Raw genomic sequence first — 21390 nt, 5'->3', positions numbered from 1 at the left:
ATTTTTTGGGAGGGTTGGAACTGAATCTAGAGGCCTGAATTCAGTTGGAGCTAAGCCTCCCAGTTAACTGATTTATAACCTTTATTTAACCAGGAGAGACCCATTGAGATTAAGAATCTCTTTTTCAAGGGAGACCTGGCCAAGACAGCCAGCAGCATACATACAAATATAGTTACAAAAATACAAAAGGAGACAAAATATAGGAGTTATTGTCGTAGCCAGGTACATTAAAAACATTTACATTTAAACATGATATTATGTAGTATGTGTAATACTGCAATGTACATGCCTATACAAAATGTATAATATAATCCTGTTACATGTGGACATTGCTTTATAATCCTAAAGTGATTAAATATGTAACTGAGAGTGAAATAAAAATAAGTTGAATCACTAAAAATAAGGGAGACAAAATATATGTGCCTGTCATATGGCCCACTGAGATGTAGAGAGTGTACAGTACATGGATTACATTTGTTACAGTCCGCTGCTATCGATGGATCCCCCTGAGGTGGAGGGAGGGTGGAGCCATGTGATCACCTGGTTTGTCCAGTGTAGCATTGATCACGAGTCCAATGTGAGAACTAATTTGTGCTGATTTCTAACAACACTACGTCTCTCTTCAGACTCTGCATGTGCCTTACTGGATTAAAGTGGTTATTTGTCTTGGTGGGTTCCATCAAAATGCAATCCATCTTTTTTACATGTATTTTCAGCCTCTAGACATAACAGTCAGACACAACATAATGTTTTATACTTCAAACAATCAATAGTTGTTTCTGTGGAAAAGATTTATCACCCGGATGCAATATAATACACAGTATCTAGAGCAACTGTTTGCCCAAGATATGATTAAATCATATATATCATATATATCATATAATACCACATTTGCACATGGAACACATAGGTGAACTAAGTTTGTTACAAAGGACCACAAGACTCTGAATAACCTCTAGAGGACTACGCCTATACCCCAGTAACACAACATTCCCCACAGAGACAAGGTAACATAGATATGTCAGACTCTCTTCATTATGGGACTGTGCCAGTGTAGGAGTACAGGGTGAAATGTCTTTTTGAACTTAATCATGTACCTCTCCATGGCAGATTACACCAGGTGAGAGATCCTGAAAGGGGGTCTTTGTTTAGAGCACTGACAAAGTAATGCCGGGGTCATGACCTCTTAGAGAGTCCCCTCATTCCTCATACAGGGAAGAAAGAGACTAAACCTTCAGTCCTCAACTCTGATCACTTTCAGTTTGTATTATTTTTTAACCTCCATCCAATAGTTAAGATAGTGTCAACAAGACTTTAAGATAAGGAAAGACCTAGAATATCAACTGTCTGAGCCACAACAATGATGCTGATGTCCCCAATGTAAAGACTCCAGGAATTTCAACTGCCTGTCCCAGCTGAATCAATAATATACCCTTGAGACAATACAGCACAAAACACCTTTCTAGTTTGCCATGTCAAGTCAATGTTGGCTGCTTACATGAATAAAGACGGTGTAATACTAATCTATAAGAGCAAATCTTACGTTTTGGTCCACAAGAATGCAGTTTCCTTTGACAGAAAGTTAAATGGTAAAGTAATGTGTGCTGGTGATACAAAAGTGTTACATTAAATTGACATTGTACTTCTAGAACTGTTGGTTTGCAACCACATGCTGCTGGTAAAAAACAAACATGGTGTGTGCTGTCAGACAGTGAATTAAAGTAAAATTATCACATCTAACAACAGTCTTTCCCCTAATAAATGAACATGTTTAAACAATGGCATAGTTTATCCTTATGTAGGATATTTCAACCTACCTTTAACTTGATAAATTAGAAATAAAAACCTTCAAAATGGTACCTTCTCATTCAGTAGTAATTACTCTTCTTAACATGGTGCCATTATTCATGACACACCTTCAAACTAGAATTAGTCCCAGGAAGGCGCACAACTGACACTGAAGTGGGAATTGAGCTGACTATCACCGATAGTCAATACCAATGTGATCACTGATTTCCCAAAAGAAACTAGATGGGCGTGAGCAGGAAGAAAGAGTTACATTTCTCCCTCAATCCAATATAATCAAAACTGCATTACTATAGGAATATGGAATATTAGTGAAGCTACCATGTGACCCCTTATGGGGAGCTGTGGCATAGTCATAACCTCATTATTGGTTATAATCAAATAAATTAAAATTCACCTCTGGCCAAATTCAGTGAGTCAGAGTACTTTGCTGTCCATTCTACACATTCTATTTCTCTGCTGCACTGACTGTACTCTGTCTGCATGCACATACAATAGGCCTCTGTGTGCAGGGTCCACGGAATGCTGTGAGATGGCAGGGCAGTGGGGATAGCTGCCTTGTGAGGATGGGGGGGGGGTTGAGGAAGGGTGGGGAAGGTAGGAGGATGAAGGGGGGATGGAGGGAAGTGGAAGGGGTGGTGGTGACGGAAGGGAGAAGGTGTGGGGGGGTGATCTTTCATGACTGTACGAGTGCACAGAGGCTCCAGGGGTCTAGAGGGTGTCTAGGTTTCAGCACAGTGACCGCTCAGGAGGGTTGGCTGTGGTTTTCTTTGCACACAGCACAGAGACAGAGGGGGGGGGTCCATCTGAGGAACTGGAGCAAAGGACAGAACCAACACAGCCTCTCTGTTAAATAAAGTTTAATAACATCACATTTGATACTGCTAACACTGTTACTGTTTATATTATCTGATACATTTGTTGACTAACAATTGTCACGCATGTTGTATCAATAATAGAATAAGCTAATTGTATATTCACCCACTTTAATGAATAAAATAGACATTCAATCAATTTGAAATTTAAAAAGGAATTACAGATACACATTTTTTATTTTATGAAACGACTGACCATTTGGCCGTCTTGGTACAGTTACGTTTCCTCTGAGAATATACTCCCTCCAGTGGATATCGGGTGAACTGAGTGTATAAAGCTCTCTGGTCAGTCCCCCTTTACGGGGCCACCATATTGACCACTGCTCAGAATTCACTGCTGAGATACTTGAATTATGAATTTACTTTTTGCTCAACAAATTGTCTTATCGCTTTTACAGTGCTTTTACCATCATCATCATCATCATCATCATCATCATCATCATCATCACCACCACCACCACAGTATGTCTATTACTTCAGCGAGGCTTGATTCAATATATTATGTGTGTGTGTTTGTGTACATGTGTGTGGGGAAGTGTCGTGTGTGTTTGTCTGTATACTGTGTCTGCAGTGCCAGGCCTATGCATCTGTAGGTGTCACTATGGGGAGGAATGTGGTAAAAAGTCAATTTGGCAGACAGAGAATTCCATTGCTTCTGGGTTACACATTGGTTATGGACCATGCCTTTTATTTGAGAGGTGAATTTAATTATGTATCACATCACTGCAAGCATTTAGCATTCTTTAATTAGGTTAGCGGTTCATTTCTCCTCCCCACTTCATTGCACTCTCTCTAGGATCAATATCCCATTTTTTACAAACTTGTTATAAGTTGTAAGTAATATTATATTTGAAAGTTTGGGAAAACACAACTTTCTGATAATAGAAATGATACCAAATTAACACAGCAGTAATACAATTTCTCCTGAAGGCAATACAACCATCCTTCTAACCATATGTGGTGTGAGGTAAGACAAATGTGCTTTTCAGGTCCAAGAGGGTCAAAAACAACAAATAAACTTTTCACTCGTCACTGACATTGGTAATCAAGCAAGGATTGGTAAAACAAAACTGTGAGAACATCATTTTATGGCATAAATCGGATCTGAAAATGTCCCTCTTTTTGAAAGGCCATACCATGATTTAGATTTATATTGTGGACTACCAGTATGCATTTCACTACCACCCCAACCCATTTCTGCCACAGCATCACATTGGATCTCCAAAAGTTTCAGACTGTCCAATGTGGTCGGTAAACCAGGGCTTTACTCAAACCTTCAGATTACTGAGCCTGAATCAAAGCACCAGGCCCGGTATGTTTCTTTTCCTGTGTGAGATGGGGAGGGGGGGAGAGGTTAAGTTTGTGCAGGAATGGAGGGTGGGGCAGGGGGGCTTTCTCACACAAGATGGAGGTTGAGGGGACAAAGCTGGCATTCATGGGATGAGGAATGGAAAACATTTTCTCCTGAAAACAGAGTAGCTGTAACCAGCATAGGTAAAGTGGAGGGGCCATGGGTTAGGCTGCGACCTTAATATAAGAAGCGCTGCATGCCTACCAAGGCTAAGGCTGTGAAAATGTGAGGCCTAGTTTAATTGGCAGTGGGGATCATTTGGTCACTTCTCAAAGACTAAATCCGCCACCAATATCATACCATCTGCCAGGAGTGGGCCAGCCAACCCTGAATGGTTAACATCTGTACTGAAACCCATGTAACCTAATAGGGGTGTGTATAGCAAGCGTTCATCTGGGTGGGGACCATTGGGGTCCTAGACTGTCTTTATGATAACAATTATGCTGAAATAATTTAAATTACCTAGAGTGGAGCACGTCTTGGCATATGCCTACTATGAGAAATGTCCATTACCTTATCCATGGATAAGGTACTGACCATAATCCATTACCTTCTCTGTGACATGACACAGGATAGGTCAATAGTACAATTATGTAATATTTTTGGAAGTAGCCTCATTTAAAACATATTGCATTTGATTGGATGAATTGGTCAAGTTTACCTTAATCGTAATTGAAATACTAAAAAAATCATTGATACAATGAAACCAATTTCTATTACAAGCAAAATTCCATCCCTATTCTACTTTTGATGAAGAATTAGTCCTTTTCTGAACCAAAAAACAGGCTGCTCGAGCGTTTCAGTGCTGCTCTTCTGGACGCAAACACCGGCCACATGCAGGATAGTGGTACAGAGAACTGAAGTGTGAAGGTTGTGCAATCTTAATGGATACAAACTGAAATACAACAGGAAGGCAGACCTCCCTCACTCTCATAAATGTGTAGGGAGTAGTCACTGGGCATCTGTGTGCGATAGACCCCGATGTGTGCTTCCAGGCATACAATAGGCAAACAGACATGGGCTACAGTATCTGTGGCACTCTGGCCTAATCTGAGTGTAGTCGCTGGAGTCACTATGCCATCTACAGGCAGAGAGTATGTTTCGGCTTTAAGTGACTGCGTTTTATAATGCCATGTGGTGTCGCTACAACAGATGCAAATGACTAGTAGGCTGGGATTGTCATGAGTCACCTTTTCAACCCTTTTGCGAAACCGTGATCGTTTGTATAGTTTATGTATTTAAGATTTCATATTAAACGCAATTGGTTAATATGGTACATCAATAACTCGTTTTGACTAATGAGTCATGAAAAATCAACAACGCGAAACGAACAGTGTTAAGCTAAATCCAGTGTGATTGCGTAGTTTCTGGACATGTGTTTGTGGCAACAACATTTGGAACATATGCTAAAGTTACTGGAGACCCGTGGTGTCTAATCTTGTAAGCGAAATCGTACCTGATGTTATCGTAAATCTAGCATCACCGTCTAGAATTTTACGGGCACAATTCACTTGTCATTGGTCACTGGGCCACGTTATCTGTCTGAACTTCTGCTGTCACAGCCCCACCCCCAGCGCGACAGACATATCCTAGCCAGAGCGTGCATGCGTGGTAACTAGCGAAGAAATCTCTGGAGAGCGGCACACGAGAACTCAAAATACTCAACTTCAATAACTTTAACGTTAAAAGTTATTTAACGTTCATTGTTTGAGTCGCGGCTATTCTATTTAAAATGCACTGTCTAAAACGTCTACGAACAAGTAATTCTGGAGTTTTACAACTGCTTAAATATGTGGTTAATTCATCGCGAGTTGGTGGTGACAGCAAAGTCATATTCAGGAAGGAACAGCCTGTCCAGCTGTTCTGTGTGAGTGCAGCATCACACATACAGCAGCCCTTCCATAGTCAAACTGAGTTGGATCAAGCTGTCTTGGACATGGACCATGGAGACTTAAGGTAGACCTAAATGTTACACTTTGAGTTATACCATTTGTTTTCGTCTTCAGTTATTAGCATGGTATTTTTGAGTAAATGAGATGCCATAGTAAGAATTTGAAGTGTGGGTAGGGTACAGTGTATGTAGCCAAACCCCTTCTCAGTGCTTTGGCTGAACATAAGGTGGAAAACAGGCAATGTTGATATCCACATGTAGCCTTTATTGCAGCATTATTAATAATGCCTTCCTCCTTGTGATGATGGCAAGTAGCACATGTGCCTAAGTATTCCTAAATACACTTGTGATAATTGAACTAACAGTAAAAGTGTGACTGAAATGCTGTTTTGTCCATGTTTGAAGGAACAGGCTGGTGTCTGGACTAGAGGACCTGCTATTCTACACCATCACTGAGGGAAAAGAAATGATCCCTGTCTCCAAGTTCATCTCTGTAAGTTACTAGTACATCCTCCACACAACCCAACAGTAGCCTAAATATCTACAATACCTTTCCATTGATACTATCGACAGTGTATATAGTTTGCTTTCATGACGTGTAAACAATATACAGTACTGGACCAAAACACATTCTAATTCCTAAAAGGACCTTTGACTGAGCTAAATCCAAACTAAGGGGTGTAATAGGAGATGAGTCAGGAATTTCTCACACCGTGTCACCAGCTGAGAAGAAGCTCAGGTTAGTGTGAAGGAAATGTAACGGACTAATAGGAGATAAGGATATGGATACGCTAGGAGTAGTAACTGTTAATGAGGGGGTACTGTATGTAAATCCTTGCTAACCCATGGAGGATTGTTGAGTCTTAATGAATGATAGTTTATTGTGATAATTGCCCTCACAGTGTTTAAGATGTACAGTCGGCCTGTGCTTTATTTGTGAATGGCTGCTGAGTTGTACTCAGCACACCTCAGCAGTACTTATGGTAAACAGACTTACAAAGACCTTACCTAATATTCTTTAAGAAACCAAAAAGCCTTATATTTGACCTCACCTACAGTCTGTGGAACGTTATATTAAGCATCACATCACCAGAGAATGGGCATTGGAGACTGTTCATTACGTTCATACGCCCTAAATTCGCACCTTCTATTCCCTGCCGGGGGCCGTTCATATGCATACTCAAATGAAAGGAAAAGAGGTCTAATAAAAGACTGGGTAGGGTTGGTATATGCTAAGATATTTGACAGAGCAATGACTAAAACTTGTCACACCCTCCTTGAGTTTCAGGTTTGCATACACGTGCACATACACGCTATCGAAAGCACTAAAGCCTGTCAACACATGTAAGTCCGATCCAGAAGCTTTTACACCATCCCTGACAATTGAGATATTGTCAATATATTATTTTGGAAAGTAGCCTCAAAGTCTCCAGTGTTCATTTTTGAAGACATGCTCACATATAGTATAGCTACATTCCACAGACTTGGATGAAAACAAAAGGTGATCATGCCTTTATTCCCCTACTCTGTGGAATAAACTGCCAATTTTTATCAGGTCATCCCCCATCACCGAGACATTTAAGTCTTGTCTTAAAACCTATTTTTAATTATTTGGCTTCCGAGTCAGTTTTGGGTCCCTTGTGCTAACTGTAATTTTGTTATTTTTCTGTTGTTCTTATTTATTGTTGTTTTGCCCTATTTGATGATTTTTTACAGCACTTTGGCATTGGCTGTTTTTAAATGTGCTCTAAAAATATTACTGACTTGACTTGATATAAGGTGACTTCGTCTCTGAAAGTTTATTTTGTCCTCCAAAGTAGAGGGTATGCTATGAAGGTGTTTGGTACATGTTTGGAACACAACAGAGCTTTACTACAGTAGGTGGGTTTGAATATGACACTATTTCAAATGCTGCACTGTGCAAGGGCAGTTTGCCTGCCTTTTTAGCGGCACTTGTTCAGTTGAGGTTGACAGAGGTGAGAGTGAAGTATAAACTATACTGGAGACCTTACAGAAATATAGGAATTTATCTGAAGACATCCAATCCATTGTGGTCAAACCTTCCTCACAATTGTCCAAATTGTGAGAAAAAAAACATACTGTACTAAAGTAGATAGCAGAAAAAAAAACCATAGCTACCAGTGCTAGGAAGAAAACCTGCATCACTGACTGATTTACAATACCAGTTTGACTTGTGCGTTGTCTTACTCAATCAACATCTGACAACAACAAGAGTGTGCAGTGCCCCTGCCTTGGACTTGCATTGGCTGTGTACTTAGAACTTGTTTGAAAGAACCAGGAACAGGAAGCTTCCATGAGGAAGGTCTGTATAGGGTCTAGTGGCCCAGAAATAGACACAGGGTTCATATAGCTACTTGTCTGCCCTGATGGTGACTTGCTGTAGGAGATAGACCCCAGTACAGGTATTCCTTTCTATGTGGGGTCGTTTCAGGTCTGGTTGTGGAGTTTAGAAGCCTTTTAGATGTCAATGGTGACAAACAAAGACGAATAGGATGCCTGTTGTCCGATGTCTTCCTTTTTTTTTTCCTCTATATTTATAGTCTATAATACTGATTTTGTGTCAAGGAAATAAAATTACTGTCTGCAATCCACATGACATATATATTCCATATCCTGTAATCTCTCTTCATCTCCATCTCTTCACCCTCACCCTCTGCAGGCGCTGAAGAGTACAGGTTTGTTGACATCCGACCCTCGGCTGCGTGACTGCATGGTACAGCTACGCAAGACCACACGTGACTCCGTCGGAGCAGTCATGATGGACCAGGAGTTATTTAGGAAGTAAGAACTGTGTTTACTTTGACACATAACACAATGGATTTCTTTTTACACAAAATTATCTAAAGATTTTACCCCCCTACTACTACAGCCCCCCCCTCCCCCCCCCCCCCCACACACACACACTCCTGCATATACCCTTGCATACTTAATCACGGGGTGTATACAGTCTGTGGTGTCAGTGATGAGGTTACCTCAAGTGAAACATGGACTGACAGTGTCGGTTGTTTTATAGCTAACAGCTGTCCAAGACCAACACGCACATACAGCACACAAACACGCATACATGCACACAAACACACATACATGCACTCAAACACACATACAGCACACAAACACACATACATGCACACAAACACACTGGTAGGCAAGCAGCATTAGAGTTCTGGAGTTGTTGGCACAGAGAATGACATCTGCGCATGGCTGAAGTCTCGAGGGGAGCTAATAAAAGGGCAGCATTCTGTGTGAACTCCAGACGGTGCCAGTTGTATTAGAGGCCTCAGCTTATCAGAGAGCTCAGAGGGGATCCACACTGCACTCCAAACACTGTTACTGCCTAAGTGGCTAAGTGAACTTAACAAAAGCACTGGCGATTCATACTCTCAACTGGCACAATTGGGTCACTGATTCCCAAGTATATCGTGTGTTATATTATGTATCATGCTAGCCTGTATGTAACTTAAAACATAACAATGGACATTGTGTGATGCAAAATTGTCATCCTCTGAAATAATGTATATGGCCACTTTCTTGGAACTTCTAGAGATTCCCATTTTTAAAGGAGTGCTCTGTAGGAATTATGCAATGCCTCCATTCTCCTCTGTGCAAGTGCTGTATTAGCAAGGGCTATGGGTCGGAAATTTCAGCTCAGCTCTGGAATGACAGAATGGGAATGCCATTCTCTGAGATCACACCAGAGCTTACTAAACATAGCAATTGTTTACCTAATGATGAAGACAGGTGTGATTACGAAAACCAAATCCCATTGGATGGCTATTTGTGTTGTTAATTGGGTAGCTGTTGGAGTGCAGTTTTACAGAATCTAATTTCATAATAGGTTTACGACTGCTAGTCGTATAGTGGGTCAAATGATTCAAAATGCCTCCACCGTTTCTATTATTATCTACTACATGTGTGTTTCAGGTGTGTTGGCAATAACATCATCCTGCTGACGCAGGCCTTCAGGAGAAAGTTTATCATCCCAGACTTTGAGGAGTTTGTTTCTCACATCAACCAGCTGTACTACAGCGCCCAGCAGCAGGAAGGGGGGCAGGTGAATACTACTTCACATCTGGATGCCCTCACACACACACCAACATACATCAACCTGCACATTGAGTAAAATGAAGAGCCTCTACCCCCTCATGTACCACATTGCTCTGAATTGATTGTGCAGGTAGCAGATTACATTCCTCAACTGGCCAAGTTCAGTCCTGATCTGTGGGGAGTGTCTCTATGCACTGTGGATGGCCAGAGGTAAGGTCACAGCATTACTACGGCCTGTGTGGGGATGGGGACGTGTTTGTCCTCCTGAACTTTGTCTAAGATCAACCCTGTTCAAGTCATCTCCCTTCCCATCCTCATGTTCTGTGCTTCTGTACTGCAGACATTCAGTGGGTGACACCAAGGTTCCATTCTGTCTGCAGTCATGCGTGAAGCCCCTGGAGTATGCCATTGCTGTGCACGAGGCTGGCACTGAGCATGTTCACCGCTACGTGGGCAAAGAGCCCAGCGGACTCAAGTTTAACAAACTGTCACTGGATGAGGAGGGTGAGAGAGACTTCCCATGGACTGCTCTCATAAACATACTGTATATCTTCTACAGTATGTGTCCAAACTTATTGGTCTTCATTTTTAAAAGAATGTAACCAGCAAAGCATGTCATCGGTTCTTACTGGAGGTAGACACAAAATGCAGTATGGAATATTCTGGTTGTGACAGAATGATTCATGTATTTTGCACAAAGGGCATCCTAGTTTATATAATTGTATAACACACAACAATCCTACCAGTCTACACATAGCAGTTTGAGAAATAATGACATCATCAGCTAATTGATCAAGAATTGCCACACAGTCCTTTAAGGTACAGAACAGAGTAAAGAACAAGAACAGGACAAGAGATTGTTAGACAGGCATCTTATCTCGTCAGCCTTCCTCCTAGATTATTACACACTGCTGGAAACGTTTATATACTGTGTTCATCTCCACTATGCTTGAACCTTTTATATCTGAATCCCTACTATGCTGGAAAGATTTACATATTCTTCTCTACTATGCTCCAAACTTATGATACTGAAGATATCCTTGTAGACATGCAGATGTTCACTATATTCATCCAGCTTGTTTTTTGGTGCTGTATCCTGGTGTCTCGAGTGCACTGCAGTAACAACATCCTTTGGTTCCTTTGACAGATAAACCACACAACCCCATGGTGAATGCTGGAGCTATAGTCATAAGCTCTCTCCTGAAGGTAAGGACGGGCTACAGGGTCACACATGGTGTCAAATCACCATGTGTAAAATCCTTATCTACTAACTAAAGCATCTTACAAGTCATTAACACACATGCAGCTGTAAATGCAGGTATTGCACAGAGTTGATGATTAGATTTCCATTTAGGAAATCCACACTTCCATCTGAAGTATAAAGTCGGAAGCTCCCGTAACCTCCCACCACACCTTATCACCAGACGTTGGACAATTGACCCCATATCGTGATGTATTCTGACCTGAAACAGAACTACTGTACCTTATCACTAGCTCAGCCTTTATCATACAGAATTGGCCTTATTCCAACACCAACAGATGTGGTGTTGTTTATCTAGAGTTTTCCTTCCACTGGTGGCTTGTCCTGTGCAGCTGACTCCAGACAGATAGCTCTTATCCCCTATGTCACACTCTGTGTGGGAGGAGTGTTATGAGGGGTGTGTTTAGTTTAGCCAATAAGATGATCTTGAATAGAAGGTGTGTGTTTATGTTTGCGTGTGTGTTTATGCGAGCTTGTTTCGTATGTGTACTCTCTTTAAATCAGCTGAGTGGAAAGGGTTTACTGTATACCTGTTTTTGAATACTGCCAGAAACTTGACATATCATGATTATAAAAAGTGTTTACAAATGCCTCTCTTGAGAACGTCATCAGAACAACCATCAACAAAACATAGAGGCTCAACCACGAGAGTAATATTTAAGTTAACTTTTGACCTTTTAGAGAAGAGACACCCAGAACAGTACAGGAAGTACCTACCCTTTTTGGTGTCTTAACGACTTGGCGATGATCTTTCCCTGGACCCTGAAATTCAATCAGGGTAATAATCTTCCCAGGGATGGAACCCCATGTCACCAGCTCAACATTACCAGCACATGGACACTCCAGACTCTCCATGTCTAGTCATACCCGGATGCCCCCACTACTATGTCTGACTGAACTTCATGTATATCCCAAAGTCACTCAATACTGAAGGGACTGAAAACTGAATCTATGCAGAATGCTGTCAGTAAAAAGAATACATTAATATTATTACTTAACTCTTATTTCCTTATTTTGCAGCCTGGTGCAAATAAGGCTGAGAAGTTTGACTATGTGAGTACCGTACATCTGATAGTTTTTTAATAAAAGTTACTGAAATCCAAATACTGTATAAGTATTCTACGTGTTTCACACAAATGACATTGCAGGTCATGGAATTCTTAAAAAGAATGGCTGGTTCTGAGTATGTGGGCTTCAGCAATGCCACGTAAGTCACCTACTGCAGTTATGGACAACATTATAGTACATACTTGTGAAATACCGTACTGTATGTCCTCTTATGTATACTTTTCCCTGACAGGTTTCAGTCAGAGAAGGAGACAGGTGACCGAAATTTTGCAATCGGTTATTACCTTAAGGAGAAAAAGGTGAGTGAGAAATGTATCTTAGAAATCAGTCATTGTTAAACAGTCATTTGATTATTCTACTGTGAAACTAAGTGTCCCTTACCTCCCTGTGCTTCCAGTGCTTTCCTAACAATGTAGAAATGATTGCAGCCCTGGATTTCTACTTCCAGGTAAAGCTTAGTTTCATACTTCTTTTTTTTGCCTATAGGAATTCAAGTTTCTCTCTGGGTTTAAAGTCTTAGTTGGGTTTGTCAAAAGCAGTTTGTTGACAAAACAGGGTTGTTGTCTCTCCCTTCCCTTCCTAGCTCTGCTCCATTGAGGTGACATGTGAGTCATCCAGCGTCATGGCCGCCACCCTGGCAAACGGTGGAATCTGTCCGATCACAGGGGACCGCGTTCTGAGCGCTGAGGCTGTGCGCAACACCCTCAGTCTCATGCACTCCTGTGGAATGTACGACTTCTCTGGCCAGTTCGCCTTCCATGTGAGTCACAAATAGACACGAGTATCACTCATGCATACAGAGTCATATAGCAGGCTTTGCTTACTACAATAAGTATCAAACTAAACCTGATGTTTCTATTTTCATATTTTTAGGTGGGTTTGCCGGCCAAATCTGGCGTGTCAGGGGCAGTGCTGCTGGTGGTTCCCAACGTTATGGGAATGATTTGTTGGTCTCCACCTTTAGATAAAGTCGGAAATAGCGTTCGAGGCATTCATTTCTGCCAAGTATGAAGTCAATTTATTATTTATACTGTCATTTTACATACATGACACTTCAGAAATATGGGATAATAACATCATTTTGTTTTGAACTTACCCTGTGTTTAGGAACTGGTGTCCCTCTTCAACTTCCACAACTATGACAACCTGAGACACTTTGCAAAGAAGCTGGACCCTCGACGACAGTCAGATGATGATCGGGTAAGGGAGACAGAACAAGCTACACCTTAGCTGCTGTCTGTTCAGCCACAGCCTATTGTACACCAGAATGCTACTGACCTTGATCACATCTTTATGTTAATGTTTGTCCTGTGCTCCATCAGAACAAGTCTGTGGTGAATCTGATGTTTGCTGCCTACAGTGGAGACGTCTCTGCCCTGAGGAGGTAACGCATCAGACACACATTAGAAGTTAGACGTTCAGTAGAATTTGTATGACATTTACATTTTCATTGTGCAGACTACTTTTACTAGTCTATTTACTAAATATGATTTTTTACAAAGTCAAAAAAAATGTATTTTTTCCTTAAGTCAGGAAACTCAGTTGGCCATTTTTCATTTTAATTAACCTTTCAGTGGACTATCTTCTCTCTCTCTCTCTCTCTCTGTTTCTCTCCCTCCACTAGATTTGCCCTCTCTGCGGCCAACATGGAAGAGAGGGACTATGACTCTCGCACAGCTCTGCATGTAGCTGCAGCTGAAGGTGACTTTCAAAATAATTTAGATTTAGAATAGATTTTTACATTAACCATATACAGAAAATAAGTAATGACAAAAAGAAAAGTCAACTTTCTCATTCATTTCTCACATATTAATTGCATTGTCTTAATGCATTTGTTTCACTGTTTGTTTAGGTCATGTTGAAGCAGTGATCTTTTTAACTGAGACTTGTAAGGTAAACCCCCATGTCAAGGACAGGTAGGTGTCAGCTAATCTACTCATCACTCTAAAAACATACTCCTCACTCAGTCCAAAAATCCTGATTTCCTCATCCCATCTAATCTTCTGATAGGTGGGGAAACAGCCCCATAGATGATGCCATTCAGTTTGGCCGGGATAATGTGGTGGCAGTCCTGCAGGAGTACCAACGCATGTACCCACGCAGCCAACCCCAGGCAGACTCTGAAGACCAGGCCAAACCACTGCAGTTGGACACACTGAAGGTTGTGGTTTGAGAAAGATAATACATGCGTGTACAGATTGATTGTATTGAATACATGAGGTCTTATGCACAGAGAGCCGTGAGAAGGGTTTTGTTGATTGTATGTTATCAGGTAACACATGTACTGTATGTCGAAATGTTAAGGTCCTCATAAGGCTGCATCCTGAGGGACTTAACATAAATAGGGAATGTATCCCTTTTGCTGCACATACAAGAAATGGTTGAAGAATGCCAAATACCAACATAGCACTGCATAAGATTAAGGCTGTGACAGGTGGTCGGCTGCTAGTCAGAAAAAACATGGTTTAGGCTATGGTAACTTCACCCAACCCTGGGTGGTCAGTTTTATTTATTAGTACATAAAGCTCAAAGCTTGTAAGATGAAATGCCACTGTGATGCATATTTTCTGTATATATGGTTTGTGTTTTATTTTTGTAATAATTTAAAAACAAATCTGAGCCAATGCTTTAATTAATCAGAGACAATCATTTATGTGTCTTATTTTACACCACCAGTGCACCCAGAAACAACATTCAGGCTGTAAGTACTACTGCACAATAGTTACAAATAAAGATGGAGAAATCAGGTATCACCACTATAACATATTTCCATATGAATCTACCTCAACTGGAAATACTTAACTCACTTTTGAGTTTCTTTAGACTCACAGAGTATTTTTCAGGAAACTTTGCAAAGGCTTGAGAAATGGCACAATTTTGTCTAGTCTTTGGTGTGAATATATTTGTACATTAATTGGTTTTGATTGATTTGTTTATTACTGACACATTACGCCCAGTATATGTTAACGCACAGCACAGTACAGAGGGCAAAATAAGATGTGATACAAATCTTTATTTAACACGTGACAACTGAGGAGTATATTCAGACAATTAATATCCAGTTTTGAAGCAAGTTTGTCAGTTAAATGTGCCTTGTTTATTCACATTTTAATCAAAGATATTGAGATGTTGCTTCAAAGCCGTTTAAAATTAACTTTGGCTCTTGTGCTGCTGTTCTTATTCCTCAGGTTCAACTGTGAGTGAGCTTGAATTCCTTAATGTGAAATGTGTTGTTATATTGTATTGTAAATAAACAAGTTAAACATTATTTTTTTCTTCTTTTTTCCCTATATATATATATATATATAATATATAATGTGTATATGAGAGAGGTTTGAAGACATTTCATATGAAAGCTAAACTTTAAATTAATAACATGCGTTTTTAGTTAAATTCAAGTGTGAAAAGACAATGCAGAAAGTCAAACCTGAAAGTAAATGAATGGCAATATCCCCCTTCACCATTGCTGATTTCTCAACATAGAGTATTAATTACAGATTGACTGCAATAATTTGTTACACTACAAAGATAATAAGGTCAGAAATCTTACGCTTAAATACAAAACAGCTGCTGTGATCCATGAGGTTGGGATGTCTGAGGTATGAGAACTGATATCATGGACTTATTCACTTTCCTGTAACCGTGCAGCCTAAAACAGACGGAAAACGTCTGTTCTGGCCATTGAAGGAAAAACACTGCTTTTCAGGATTGACATGAGACATTGTCAAGGGGTTGAAAGGTTACCTAACTCAATGGTTCCCTTATTACATGGCCATTGCCACACTCCCCTCCCCAGTCCCACTACCAGAGTTCCTTATGCATCATTTCAAGCCCTGAGGCTCCTCAAGGCCAGAGTGGGTGAGCAGCTCTCCATCCCACAGAGCAAAGGCTGGGCAGAGAGGACCCCTGAACTTGGCCTTGATGGTGTAAATGACCTGAGGTTTCTGGATGTCCACAAGGCCCAGCACACCCGCCTCGTAGTCCAACAGGATGCCCACACGTTCAGGCTTGCCTACCAGAGGGACAGGTACCATCTTATTGGTGGTCATGGCAAACCACTTGCGCTGGACATAACCAAACACCCAGGAGGAGCTGTCAGAGCCCACGCAGTTGTCTCGAGACATCAATGCCTCAGCTACGCCCAGTCGGAACTCCTGGGACTTCTTAACAGTCACCTCCCAGTAATGGCGTCCACTCGTGATCTCTTCATCCCCAAACACCACGGCCCACTCCCGGAAGCGCTCCTGGTTATGCTGTACACGACTGGCATGCAGGCCCAGGATGCGGTAGATAACACCTGTGTCTTTCTTGAAGAGGTCCAGACTGCTATGTGCAGTCCTTTCATCCAGCTTGAAATGGAGGTCTATGAGAAAGGAAAGAAAAGTTACAATACCATTGTTTGCCATTAGCCTTTCCCTGCATTTTATCATTATGCTACCAATACAGAGTGATACAAAATTAAGAAATACATGGACAAAGTAATCTTCTACATATGTCATGTAGAAAATTTAAGTTCAATTTGAACGGCATTGCACGCAGGCTGAGTAGCACTACCACAACAATGTCATGAGCAAGAGATTCTTCATGCAACCAGGTATCAGACCTGCCAACTGTGAAGCAACATTGACGGGCAAACTGCAGTTTAAATTCGCCTTGGGAGGGTAAGGGGGGGGGGTTGAGTGAAGCTCGCAAAACCTCGCCTGGGGGGGGGGGGGGGGGGGTAAAGCTCGCGAATTAGTGATGTGTCGTTCGTGAACGATTCATTCATTTTGAACGAATCCTTATAAGGACTCGGGAGTAACGAGTCCTCTCAACGAACGATTCGTTCATTTCCCGACTCGGTCTTTCTACGAGTCTTTGGATCATTTTTCACGTGACCTGCATAGGCTCTGTAGCTAGAGGAAACGAACGATTCGTTCATTTCCCGACTCGGTCTTTCTACGAGTCTTTGGATCCTTTTTTCACGTGACCTGCATTGTATTTTTTAGTAGCGGAAACAGTTTCCTTATTCCCTTTCGCGTGGCCGCTGTTTTAGTAAGACGTGAATGATATTCGCTCAAGTCATCATACTGACTGGTTTTGTTATTTTCACTTTACATTTACACTTACAGTTTAGTGCAGTGTAATTGTTTGACGTGATAATTAAATGCTAGTGTGAAAATACATGACCAAATCATACAAACTCATGATACATTATTTTAATGCAGGAATTTATTTTGAAATAGTATCTGCTGATGCACATGTCATGCACTATAACCTACATGAGAATATGATACGTGTTTGCAGTGGACCCCCCCGTACATTTTACTGAACGAGATTCAAAGAAACGAATCAGTAAAATGATCCGATAATGAACCGATCTCACGCCAATGTTTTTTGAAAAGTTGGCAGCCCTGCCAGGTATGGATTGGATTAACAGTCCATTACGACATCCATTACCAAGTTGCCAAACAGAACAAGACCATAGGATTATACATACAAGGTTATTAAGATCTAGGAAGATCTATGTATCTTAAGTTCGGTGCGCGAGGTAACAATAGTTTTTTTTCTAGGGGGGGGGGGGGGTCTACTGACTGACCTCTAGTAGCTACAGTGTGAGCTGAAATATGTCTAAGGGCGATACAAAGCCATAGCCGATCTAGTTTGCTATACTGGATATTTGTTTAGGGCGATGTGATTGGACTCACTATTCCTGGTCGCTGTAGTGATATACCATCTTCTTGCTGGTAGGAGTGACCCATGCTTTCTGAGAGGCAGAGTGCTGACAGTTCGAACTGCCAACCCACGAAACCATGCCAAGCCGAGGGGGATCGCCATCTTTGCTCACATGTTTGTTTTCTTCTCGACCAGTCTTCATGAATCAGTGATCCCTACATAATGGCGCCATCTACAGGTATGGAGACATGCCTTTGCGTTATTTTGTTCTTTTTTTTAACCAAATTTGTCAATCAGGACCTTGGAGAGTCCCAACGATTCACCATAATTTTACTTTGGACCGTTGTTCATGGTACTGCATTATCACCCTGTCCAGACAGATACTAGTTTTTTTTCTTGTTTTCATACTTACAAGGTAGTTAAATATAGGCTACCTGTAGTTGTTCTCTATTGACAATCTATCCCACCATAAGGATGCATAACTGTGTGTATGAAATCCTTTAATACTGTTCCAAGAAAGTTACTGTAGGCTTTTATTAAGTAGATAATTTTATCTCGTATTGCATAAACACGCGGTGCCTTATCCATGGATTGAGACCAAAAGTGTTAGCAAATGGGTCAGATCACTGGTGTCAAATGAAAACTGCTTACTCCCAACTCGAACACTCATGAATCTGTAATGCCATACTAAATATGTTGTTGTATTAGTAGAGCCGGAATTACTCCCACTGTACATAACAACATTTATTTTGTATGTAAATATTTTATTGGGATTTGCACCTCCTTTGCTCATTGATCTCACTTTTTCTTCCAATCAGGTTAGTGCCAACCACATCGATCATGGAATTGTGGCCTGATACTCTTAGCACATGTGTAGATGCAGCCTACACCCGAGCTGTACCCTCTTGAATTTAGGTTCCAGGTGTGGAATGCCCTACAGCGGTTTGTAATGTACTCTCTCTCATTCTCACTCACTCACTCACTCACTCACTCTCTTTCTCTCTTTCTTTCTCTCTCTCTCTCTCTCTCTCTCTCTCTCTCTCTCTCTCTCTCTCTCTCATTCTCACTCACTCACTCACTCTCTCTCTCTCTCTCTCTCTCTCTCTCTCTCTCACTCTCTCGCTCTCTCCCTCAAACCCCCCCCCCCCCCCCCCACACACACACACACACACACAAACACATAAACACATTTTCTCAATTGAATATGGAGATGGGAGAATCCATAGGGAGTGTGGGCTGAAAGGGAAGTTCATTCAACGGAATGCCGTGTGGATGTACGGTAATCTCCCATGCACTCTGCTGCGAAGTCTCTCTTTTAAACAGCCTGCAGCGACACACTCAAGAGACTGTCCAATCCAACGACCTATTGCCCGGTAGCGAGAATCTTCTCGTTCGGACATTCGCAGACTGAAGATGTGAAGTGATAGGCTCTGTCTTTAAGCGCACGAAGGGGAAACGGATTAACTCATGATCAAATGACATATACCAAGACGGACAACATTGTATTGTAGCAATCTTTATTGATAATGGGATCTTAAGGAACAGCATGGACACCTTGGAAACTCATACTATTGACATTTTTATTTTGACAGGCGTTTAGAACGATTTTTATGTTTGCTTGCTTGCTTTCGATGAGAGAGTCCTAATAGCTTGTTTGCATCCCGGCTGGTAACCACGCGACAACAAAACGCGGGGTCTCCGCATGCTCTTGTGGTCAGTCGTTGTAAAGAGACAGCCTGTTACTTGTTAATGAATTGCCTTGCAGATGCCACAGGTGCAGTCGAAATGTTCTATAGACTGAAATCACATTTTTAGTAAATATGTATGCGCACATTGTTTTGTGGAGTGTATTTTTCTCATCCACGCGAAATGGAGATACAAATGTATTTCAAGTTGTGAAAGGGAGACATCGGGCTGCCTAAAGAATTCTACATCAGCGAGTAGCTACTGGTTAAAATGGACCTTAAGGTAGAAACCGAAGAGATGGAGTGCAATCAGCCTCCCCCTATTGAGGTTTTTGCGCACAACTCTACCTTGCACGGAATCTCTCACATCTTTACTTATGAACGGGTGTGGATCAAGCGTTGTTTATGGGTCGTGTTTTTTCTCGGTTCTTTGACTTTCTTACTGTACGTGTGTGTCGATCGAATACACTTCTACCTGGAGTATCCACACGTCACCAAACTGGACGAGATCGCGACCCCGCTGATGGTGTTTCCCGCTGTGACATTTTGTAACCTGAACTCATTCCGCTTCAGCAGAGTAACGCGCAATGACCTGTACCACGCAGGGGAGCTGCTCTCCCTGCTCAATCACAGGTGTGGTAAATCACATTTACTGGAGACACCATAGATTACACCTCAGAAATATGAACAGAGATGTCTTTTTCCCAAGGGCTCCAAATGATGGATTTACTAGACAGCTAAACTATAATTATCCCTCATCTCAGACTTGCAAGTTAAAGTATGTTTCTCAGTTATTGCCCTGATATGACTGTCAGTGGGACATTTGGGCAGAGTACAATGACATACATTTTGAGGCAGTATAAATTAATTTTAGTCTCTTAATGAATTACTTTTATACTTCTGCAATTCTCACATAATTTCTCATTGGAACTTATTTTCTGTCAGTTATATATGTTGTTGTGTGCTTTGGCTGTGTGAGCCTGGGCTTTGCAGTACCATCACTAAACCCCTGAGCAGGTCCATAGCACACGTCTTCTTACTGTTGTAGCTTGGGATAAACGCTGTGGAGGATGGAGGATTAACAGAGAGGAGTTTGTGTCTTCAATATAAACTGAAATGTGTATCTTTAGATAACAGTGCATGTTGAGTCTTTGACTTTATGAAAATGTTCATTCAGGGTTATTGACTTGCTGTAATTATTTAACATCTTGGGATGCAATGGCAATGAGTCATAAGCCTACTGTAGAGATGGGCTTTTTAAGAAGGGAGAAACCGACTAATACTGGCCTGGGAAACTGTGTCAACACAGTTCAGATCCTTAGTGTCTGGGTCTTCTCTCAAATGTCACTGGCTGTGTGATGATAAAACAATCAGGACAGCCCAGTCAGGACAGCCCAGTCAGGACAGCCCATTCCGCGTCCCTGTTGCTGTCGTTGGGACTCTGTTGATCAACACCTACAATATCATCAGACACACATACACTGTACTGTGAAAGAGCATTTGTTGTTGTGAGATAAAGGGGAAGGAATAGTTTCTCAGAACTGACAATTGTAAAAGGAGGTTGACTGATTGACAGAGAAATGCACAGGTTGTCAGGACGATTGATCTGTTAGACATGATATGTTACAGTTGATGATATGGAAACTACTGATCTACATCTAATTTGGCCTAATACTGTCAGTCCATCTGTGTGTTTTTAGTTTTGATTCATGGAATGATTAATGAAGTCTATC

At 41.3% G+C, this 21390-nt stretch overlaps 3 protein-coding genes across 3 annotated transcripts in view; 2 read left to right on the top strand and 1 right to left on the bottom strand.

The window, feature by feature from the left end:
- The first annotated feature begins 5612 nt into the window (after window positions 1-5612).
- gls2a (glutaminase 2a (liver, mitochondrial)) lies at window positions 5613-15585 on the top strand. The gene is made up of 18 exons (XM_084680125.1): window positions 5613-5988; window positions 6329-6416; window positions 8604-8725; window positions 9866-9995; window positions 10119-10198; window positions 10329-10492; window positions 11136-11194; window positions 12270-12302; window positions 12398-12456; window positions 12550-12616; window positions 12715-12765; window positions 12901-13077; window positions 13191-13322; window positions 13425-13517; window positions 13640-13701; window positions 13942-14018; window positions 14170-14233; window positions 14328-15585. The coding sequence occupies exons 1-18, from the start codon at window positions 5765-5767 to the stop codon at window positions 14488-14490; spliced, it is 1845 nt and encodes a 614-aa protein (XP_084536251.1). The 5' UTR covers window positions 5613-5764; the 3' UTR covers window positions 14491-15585.
- Window positions 15236-18179, bottom strand: spryd4 (SPRY domain containing 4). The gene is made up of 2 exons (XM_084680130.1): window positions 18005-18179; window positions 15236-16680 (listed from the first exon to the last, which is right to left on the bottom strand). The coding sequence occupies exons 1-2, from the start codon at window positions 18132-18134 to the stop codon at window positions 16139-16141; spliced, it is 672 nt and encodes a 223-aa protein (XP_084536256.1). The 5' UTR covers window positions 18135-18179; the 3' UTR covers window positions 15236-16138.
- LOC146252093 (acid-sensing ion channel 1-like) overlaps window positions 17695-21390 on the top strand; it is a 35689-nt gene continuing 31993 nt past the window's right edge. The window contains exons 1-2 of the mRNA XM_084680128.1: window positions 17695-17847; window positions 18048-18210. The gene's annotated coding sequence lies outside the window, so the exon portion shown is untranslated. The remainder of the gene's footprint in view (window positions 17848-18047; window positions 18211-21390) is intronic.

Source organism: Hypomesus nipponensis, chromosome 18 (assembly GCF_054491055.1).
Source record: "Hypomesus nipponensis isolate SF chromosome 18, ASM5449105v1, whole genome shotgun sequence".
NCBI lineage: Eukaryota > Metazoa > Chordata > Actinopteri > Osmeriformes > Osmeridae > Hypomesus > Hypomesus nipponensis.
Note: the sequence above shows the minus strand (reverse complement) of the source record. Positions and strands in the feature narration are given on the sequence as shown.

What these genes read in the sequence shown, in the direction of transcription:
- gls2a (XM_084680125.1), top strand. Translation starts at nt 5,765, where the DNA reads ATGCACTGTCTAAAACGTCTACGAACAAGTAATTCTGGAGTTTTACAA. An exon ending in AGCAGCAGGAAGGGGGGCAG is followed by an intron (nt 9,996 to 10,118) that starts GTGAATACTACT and finishes TTGATTGTGCAG; the next exon opens with GTAGCAGATTACATTCCTCA. An exon ending in ACTGTCACTGGATGAGGAGG is followed by an intron (nt 10,493 to 11,135) that starts GTGAGAGAGACT and finishes TTCCTTTGACAG; the next exon opens with ATAAACCACACAACCCCATG.
- spryd4 (XM_084680130.1), bottom strand. Translation starts at nt 18,134, where the DNA reads ATGGCGATCCCCCTCGGCTTGGCATGGTTTCGTGGGTTGGCAGTTCGA. An exon ending in CACTACAGCGACCAGGAATA is followed by an intron (nt 16,681 to 18,004) that starts GTGAGTCCAATC and finishes CCTTTCTCATAG; the next exon opens with ACCTCCATTTCAAGCTGGAT.